This window comes from Nematolebias whitei, chromosome 6 (genome assembly GCF_014905685.2).
Source record: "Nematolebias whitei isolate Nwh7 chromosome 6, NemWhi1, whole genome shotgun sequence".
In the NCBI taxonomy this organism is placed as follows: Eukaryota; Metazoa; Chordata; class Actinopteri; order Cyprinodontiformes; family Rivulidae; genus Nematolebias; species Nematolebias whitei.
The window spans coordinates 50,851,139-50,859,723 of NC_056503.1; the positions used below are offsets into that span (position 1 = coordinate 50,851,139).

Here is an 8,585-nt window from a genome sequence, read left to right on the forward strand (position 1 = left end):
TTAAAGGATTTTGGCACCACGCCAGTGGATAAACTACTGTTTACTATATCAAGAATGGACGGACCTAGAGTAGGAAAAACCTCCTTTAGTAGTCGAGGGGGGACCACATCAAAGGGGGAACCAGAAGGTTTCAAGCTGCACATGACCTGCTCTAGAGAAGATAGAGTGATGGTTCATAATGGTCAAAAGGAGCTACAGATTGAGGTGGGATGGATGGGTCATGAGTTGGAGGGGAAATGAGAGCCCTGGTGGTTGCAATTTTTTCCACAAAGAAATGTAGGAAGTTGTTGCACAGCTCAGTCGAGGCTTCCAGAGGTGATGGTTCAGTGAGGTAGAGAACAGAGTTTAGGGTGGAAAAGAGGACACGTGGGTTGTGAGAGTTTGAGGTAATTATATCAGAGAAGTATTTTGATTTAGCAGCTTTTACTGTTTTCTGATAACAGCGCCAACTCTCTCTAAGTATTTGAAAAGAGACCTGCAGCCTGTCTTTCCTCCACTTTCGCTCCACCCTCCTACATTGCTGCCTAACAGCCTTGGTGACGTCACTCAGCCAAGGTTCTGCTCTGAGTTTTGATTTTTTGGTTTTAACAGGTGCAACATGATCCAGAGTCTTTAAGCAGACAGAGTTGAACTGGGATGTCAGCTCCTCAGTAGTGGTGAGAAACATTGGGGGCTGAATTAGCATTTCAGAGTTTTAAACATCTGAAACGTGCGGCAGTGAAGTGGTTAATGGTCCGAGTCCTACGTGCAGGAATGCACGACTTAGGAGTTAGATGGGGGAGGAAGAACTCAAACTGGACTGGCACGTGGTCTGAAAATATATCCTTGACTGTCAGTAACAGATTTCAGGTGTTTGTTGGTTTTAGCAGCAGGTTTCAGACTCTGTGGTTGTCGAGGACTCGTCTTGTAACGGGGCTTGGATTTGTAATCAGTGGTGGAGAGGAGGTGGCAGTTAGTGTTGTAGTACTCGAGACCGGACTTGGCCTTGACTACAACACTCTAGTGGCAGTAATATTCAGCTGGACAGTCAACAACTCTGGACCACGCTGAGAGCTCCACACAGCTTGTCCTTTTATTAAACACACTCTTCAACAGCCTTACCAGGCCCAGTGGAACACCTGCAAACACAGTTCATACGTTACCTTTGAGCCAGGGAATTAAACTACAGTCCACGTGTCCGTCAACAAGCATGCTTCTCCCGTAACGCTCTACTGAAGGTAGTGGAGAACACCAGTGACATCAGAATCAGCTTTACTGTCGTTGCACAGTTAAGCTCAGTGAAAATACATTTCTGTGCAGCCGTCCAAAGAAAACGAGGGTAGACGGAGGTGCACGGGGCTGCAGCTGCTGTGAAGCGCTGCCCTTATCGTCTCTGCCAGAAAGTTCCATGGTCCTGATAAAGATGGCACAGTGTCTTGTCAGCTGGCCCAGCTCTGATCAGGGTCCACAGATGTTCTCGGAGTGGGGGGGGGCAGAGCAGAGCTTCATGATTTACACATCATCCATGAACAATTTGAGATAAGTTGATCTCTCCAAGGCCAAGCAGGGAAGTCATATTCAGATAAACAACAATATTTTGGGGGCAGGCCGACTGATTCATGTCTGCCTTCAGTTCTGCTGCTTCACTCAGTGGTGAATCCAAGCAGCCACACTTGTGGTCATTCCACTGATCTGTGCTTGTAGCCTTCTCCAAGGTCCATTCCTTCATGCCAGCGAGTTCCAGGCTCACAAAGCATCCGAGTCTGAGTGCTCAACGGTACAATCCTTCACATAGACATGCAGCCCCACCATTGCCAAAAACTGCTGCTGACGTCTTCCTAACTTGTTGATATCCCAGGTACCCGCTGATTCCAAAACGCAGATAATCCTGTTGTCATAATCCAATTATGTACACGTCTTCAACCTCCTCACCGGACAATACGGATAGACACATCATCTTCCATTCACCCCAGAAATCCATGATGGATCCAGCTGCGTGTCCCTTCAGGCACGAGGGTTCTCTTGTTTTCTCGTCGAGAACATTTTATCAATTTGCGTTGAGAGACCAGCTGACCAGATCCACAATTTACAGTTCAGAAGATGTGTCAAGGGAGGTTCTGAAAAAGATGCACAGGACAAGAGCAAAAGCAGGAGGGAGGAAGGAGAGGGACAAGAAAGCATCCGCCTTCGTAGAGAGCAAGTCAGAAAAACAAAATCACATCTGTAACTGAAGCCGTCTTAAAGAGACGCCCACGATGACAGCTGTTCCACTGAGGAGAGGCTGGGGATGGTGACCTCATCAATACTACAGAATAAAACAAAAAGATGTGTAGGTCAGCTGATCAGAGCCTGGGGTCAGCTGATCAGAGCCTGGGGTCAGCTGGAAGCCTGGGGTCAGCTGATCGGAGCCTGGGGTCAGCTGATCGGAGCCTGGGGTCAGCTGATCGGAGCCTGGGGTCAGCTGATCAGAACCTGGGGTCAGCTGATCAGAGCCTCAGTCAGCTGATCAGAGCCTCGGTCATCTGATCAGAGCCTCAGTCAGCTGATCAGAGCCTCAGTCAGCTGATCGGAGCTGCTCCTGGACAAGCCGACGTCTACAGGAGGCTCAGAGTTTTGTTGTTGCTGCTTCTCATCAGACATCTTTCATTTTAAAAACCTGTTTTACAGCGATGGCTGTTTTCTGCTTTTTATTTCAACTTATTGACGTTTGAACCGTTTTTATTGTTTTCTGCTTTAAATGATCCTTGAATGAACTTGTAAGAACTTTGCTGCACTTGTTTTACAGTGATTCATCATGCTTTAAGTTTAGCAGGAACATGTAGAAACAGTCTCATTATGTTCTTTAAGTGCAATAAATATATTTTTGTCTATGTTCAATAATCAATAATGCTGATTTTAATATGGCTGAAAATATTCTTGATCATACTGTCACAGTTGTTCTTGGCTGTGTTTTCTCGGCGCTCTTGTCTTGAACGAGCAGCTTCAGTAAAAGCAACATGTCGGCTGGAGGCCGACGTCAGGACTGTGTCACGTGTTCAGTGCACGACATGAGCACGACTGTCTTCTGCTCTCTGTGCAGGTGCCGACATGGACGTGTGCCTTACCAACTACGGGCACTGCAACTACGTATCGGGGAAGCACGCCTGTATTTTCTACGATGAGGTACGAGCCTCTAACCTCGGGAGGTGTGTGTGCTGCCCTGTGTTGTTGTGACGGTGTGTCTCCTCTGCAGAACACCAAGCACTACGAGCTGCTGAACTACAGCGAGCACGGCACCACCGTGGACAACGTCCTCTACTCCTGTGACTTCTCAGAGAAAGCCTCGCCGTCTCCGCCCAGCGGCCTCGTGGCCAAGGTCCAAGGCATTATCCGTAAGTCCAGATCTGCTCCGTCTGGCCCGAGCATGTTTTAAGCGTGCACTCTACTGACATGGATTTCTGAACCACTCGTGAAAAAGTGCACGAGAAGCAACGTCCGCTCGACTGGACGCTGCTGAGATGAAATGAAAAGGCTGTAAAATAAAAACACACCTGTAGCAGCACGAGTCGCTGTGGGATCTGATGTTAGAGGAAATATACGAAGGGTTCATGCTGTCACTACGACGACGATCTGCCGTGCACGGCGTGGTACTGGCTTCACAAGATCCTTGATCTCCAAAACCTCCAGGAAGAAAACGATTCAAATTCATTCTGACGTCCAAATAAATCTGGTTTCACTTTCCAAACTGCAGACGAGGCTTGACGTGCACGATGCTGTGCGAGCACCACAATTATTAAGTGCTTTATAAACAAAGTTGTTTCTTGAACTGAGGGAAGAGGTGTTCAACATATTACCGTATTCTTCACCCATAAGTGTTTTTTTATATAATTTACATCCCCTGCGACTCGTACACTGAAGTGATGGATTTGTTCCATATTTATAATCAATGTTTGTCTCAGATTTGACCGTTTTCATTCATTCTGACTGAAAACATCAAACATTTTCATCCACTAGATGGCAGCAGAGAAGTATGGCATGTCATTGTGTCATGTAATAGGTAAAAGTGGCTATTAATGACACAATCAGCTTGCCATAGCCTGCCACCTCCGTCCAGCTCGCCTGGAGCAACCGTCAGATCAGCTTCATTTCTCTGCACCGCCCGAGACGTGCAGCTGATTTCACCGTTCAAGTGTTTTTATTAAGTAAAAGTTCAGCTGAGACACAACTTTGAATAAATAATTGTTTTTAAGTGTTAATCTTGTTAAATTCTTGTTAAAGTCCTCCCGTGCACACTCCCACGGCCACTATTTGGCAGCCCATGAATCTTTGGCACAACACCGGTCCACATTTCCAGGTCGTCAGCGGTGACGTGTAATAGATGCGACGTATTTATGGATTATTCCACTTTATTTGACATATTTGGACGGATTTGACTTGGAGGGTGGACCGACGTGTACGGTGGAAAATACGGTAATTATTTTATGATAAATGTAAGATCAAAATTCATTTATGACATGTCCATTTTACCTTTTCTAAAAGAACGCTAGAGTATTGTCCATCTGTCCATCCATTCATCTTTAGCCGCTTCTTCTTTTCTGGGTCACTGGTGCCCATGTCCAGCAAGAGGAGGACACCTGGACATGTCTCCAGTCCATCTCAGGGACACCTAGGGACAATTTAGAGTTACCAATCAGCCTAACATGCATGTTTTTGGTCTGTGGGAGGAAACCCACACAGCATGGAAAGAACATGCAAACTACACCCAGAAAGGGCCCAGCTGGGATTTGAACCAGCGACCTTGCCGTGCCCAGTGGCAGTGGGTTTACAGGACAAAGTTAAAAATATATCAGTATTTTTGAGGTTTGTCAGGAATGGTTTGACAACACACACAAAATGAACGTGTGGCTGAATCCTACTTTGTGTCCCTCTGAGGGTTCGTGGCAGCGCGCTGGGACTTCCTGTTTGTAGACAGCCGTCCCTGTGGATCAGTGGTTTGTTCTCGTCTCAGTCTGTGTTTCTCTGCAGGTCGCAGTAAGAAGCGGGACGAGCGTGGAGGTCCTGCTCCTGTGGTGGGCTGTTTACCTGCTGGTGGAGTCATGAGCAGCCAGTCTCAGGGGGGTGCGCTGCGCTCGTGCAGCTGTAAGGCGAGCAGCTCCAGACTGATCGGGGGCACGGGGGCGGGCTGGGAGGGCACGGCCCTCCTCCATCACGGCAGCTACATCAAACTGGGCTGTCTCCAGTTTGTCTTCAGCGTCAGCGAGTTCGCCAGTGAGCGGCCCAAGGAGGAGCACGGCGTCCTGCCCCCCCTTGCCAGCTGCAGTGCAGCCTGCTTAGACCCCACCCCCACCTCCACACAACCCCCCAGCAGCCCCTCCAGCCAAGATGAGGCCGATGCTGACAGTGCCCCCGCCCACCAAGTGCCCGTCCTGCGCTCCAACTCTGTTCCATAACCCTCACAGCACCCCACCCCACCCCCACCCCCCAATTGTTCTGCTCCTTCCATATCACGATGAAGGGACAGCTGCACAGCTGGATGGTGGACAGCTGCACAGCTGGATGGTGAACAGGGAAACGTTGTTTAGTTTCGTTTGTATCTTTGCATGAACTTGAAGTATTATTGACAATCTGTAACCTCGGACCATTTGAGCCGACATTATTTAGCTGCGCTCAATATTTCTTTTTGCCAGTATCTTAGTTATGAACAGCGTAACCGTACTATGTCAGACCTTCGTTTTTAGGCTTGGATTCCACACTTTGTCTTTTTCTTTTGCTGCTTTTGCACCACAAGTAGCTCTAAATGTATGACAACATACATGCTTACACACTATGTACACAAAATGTAAATATATATAATTCAGTGCTTCTCATTTGGAGGAACGCTGGATTTCATGTAGATTTACCATTTTTTGGTTTTTAACTGTACAGCTCATGGAATTTGTGATACTGTGTAGAGTTCCTGACGTTTTGTGATAAAACTTGTTAGTGTGTACTTTTTGCTGTAGTCCATCTGTACATACAGTCATGTTTTAGCATCATGTGCTGCTCTGTAAATAAGCACTCTGTCTGTACCTGCCTGTCTGGTAAACCTGTAAATACAGAAAGATTTTCTAATCAGCAGCTCAGCGCACGTTCTCTTGTTCCTAGTGTTTGGCTGAAAGAACCTGGAGACACAACAGAGGGACCAGATGTTGCTGAGCCCCAGAATAATCGGAGCCGTGTGAAAACATCTGGGTCATTGTGTGAAAACATCTGTGGTGTGAAAACATCTGGGTTGTAATGTGAAAACATATGGGTTGACATGAGGACAGCAGGACAGTGGTGAGATGTGCTGTACAAGTGACAGATAGCTTCAAGGTGGAGGTGGGAGTGCATCAAGGATCAGCTCTGAGCCCCTTCTTGTTTGCTCTGGTGATGGATCGACTAACAGATGAGGTCAGGCAGAAATCTGTGGACTATGATGTTTGCAGATGACGTGATCTGTGGTGAGAACAGGGAACATGTGGAAGAGAACTTGGAGAGGTGGAGGTATGCACTTGAAAGGAGGAATGAAAGTCAGTCGTAGTAAGACAAGAGTCCATTCATTCATTCAACCTCTATTTATCCAGGTTTGTCTCATTGAGCCTCGGACTCATTTACAAAAGAACTGATTTTAACAAAGAATGATGACAACTGGACAATTACAATATAAATCATATAAATTGAAAAAGAAAATTGTATTTAAAAAAAATGAAACGAAACTGCGAGATTGTAAAGCCGTGTAGAAAACTAAAAACATAAACATGTCTATGTTGGTTCTTGCAGGAACTTATCAGATGTTTGAAGCCGCACAGAGAGGTCAAAGGTCGAGAGCTTCAAATCTTTTTACAAGATATTCCAGGAAACAGGAGCGGAGTAGGAGAAGGTCCTTTTGTCTAGTTCAGTCCTCACTGAGGGAACACTGCAGGTAATGATGTCCTGAGAGCGCACGCTGTAGCTGCACTCACGCAGAGACATGTAGGAGGAGATGTATGAAGGCAGCAGACCAAGAAGTGATTTAAAGATGAAAATGTACCAGTGGGAGAGTCTGTGTGAAGTTAATGGTGACCAGTTAACCAGTGGATACAGGGTGCAGTGGTGGGTACGATAATCACAGCCAGTTATGAATCTTAGTGCACCATGATAGACAGCATCCAACATCTGCAGCATCCAACATCTGCAGGGTTCTTGTAGGAGCGTTCGTGTAAATAATGTCACCGTAATCAATGGAGGGAAGGAAAGTCACAGATACAAGGTGTTTCCTAACATTCAGGGTTAGACAGGATCTGTTTCTGAAAAAGAAACCCAGTTTAGCTTCCAGTTTCTTTATCAAGTTTTCATGTGGAGTTTAAAAGAGAGATGAGAGTCGACCAAGATACCCAAATATTTGTAGGAATTGACAAACTCAATAGGGACACATTTGAGGATGAGATCAGAGGAAGAACTGTTGGGACCAACTTCCTGTTTGAAAACAACATCCCTTTGGTTTTGTCAGCATTTAGGACAAGTTTGAGACGGAACAAATCTGACTGGATGATGTTGAATGCAGATTGCAAGAGCTGGAAATCCTTATCAACAGTTTTAGCTCGACAAACAACTGTGTCATCAGCATAGAAATGTATGGATGTGTCGAGGATGCTCTGACCTACATTACCTATGTAGATTGTAAAGAGGGTGGTTCCTAAGACTGAGCCTTGTGGTACACCATTGTTGACTGTTAAATAACTGGAGGAAGTACCATTATGTTGAACACATTGCCTCCGGTCTGAAAGATAGAACCAACCAATGGTGTGTTCTGAGAAACCAATTTCTGAGAGTTTATGACACAAGATGTTCTGATCCACAGAGTCAGAATCTTTAGACAGGTCTAAGAAAAGTGCAGCACAATAATCCTTAGCATCCAGTGCTTCAACAACATCATTAAGAACCTTCAGTGAAGCAGTGGTTGTGCTGTGTTGTTTCCTGAAACCAGACTGATGTGGAGGTAAGATGTGGATCAGACCAGGGTGCACCATGAGGAGGACTAGCCAGGAGTTGCCCACGGTAGCTGAAAGTCACTGTGTCTGCTTCAGGGGTCAGTGAGGACGACGCATGAGGAGAAGGTGTGCGGGGGATCAGCAACCTTCAGCCAGCTGACACAGCTGAAAATGTGAGTTGCACATGTGAGAACAGAACCCTTCATCTTTGGTAGTTTCTTGAAGCTTCTAACAAAAACTAACTGAGCAAACCTGTTTCTTTGCTAATCTTCCTGAGACAGAACTTTACTAATTGGCTTTTTCACATAGTTCACAGTTGCATAATCTCATAAAAATCCAAAAGTCTTAGAAGCATCTCCATCCAGTTCAGATTATTTCTAAAGCACCAAGTCAACAGAATCACCTCAGGGCACTGAACAGAAACATTTATATATATAAAAAATAATTTAACACTATTTATCTCAATCCCATGTCTCTGTGTCCACATCAGCAGTCAGAGCTGTCTTTCTACTGAAGACTGAAAATAAAAACAACTGAAAACTGTTTTTACTTATTTTTGAAGTAAATAATAAAACAGCCATCTTTTAATTCACAACTTCGGCTACAAATTAATGTTAAAAGTTTAGTTTCTTCTTC

General features: G+C 45.7%; 1 protein-coding gene across 1 annotated transcript in view; it reads left to right on the forward strand.

The window, feature by feature from the left end:
- phf12b (PHD finger protein 12b) overlaps nucleotides 1-5,428 on the forward strand; it is a 22,085-nt gene extending 16,657 nt beyond the window's left edge. The window contains exons 13-15 of the mRNA XM_037677749.1: nucleotides 3,059-3,141; nucleotides 3,212-3,350; nucleotides 4,984-5,428. Of these exons, the coding sequence (XP_037533677.1) occupies nucleotides 3,059-3,141; nucleotides 3,212-3,350; nucleotides 4,984-5,408 (647 nt within the window). The 3' untranslated portion in view covers nucleotides 5,409-5,428. The remainder of the gene's footprint in view (nucleotides 1-3,058; nucleotides 3,142-3,211; nucleotides 3,351-4,983) is intronic.
- Nucleotides 5,429-8,585: the final 3,157 nt, after the last annotated feature.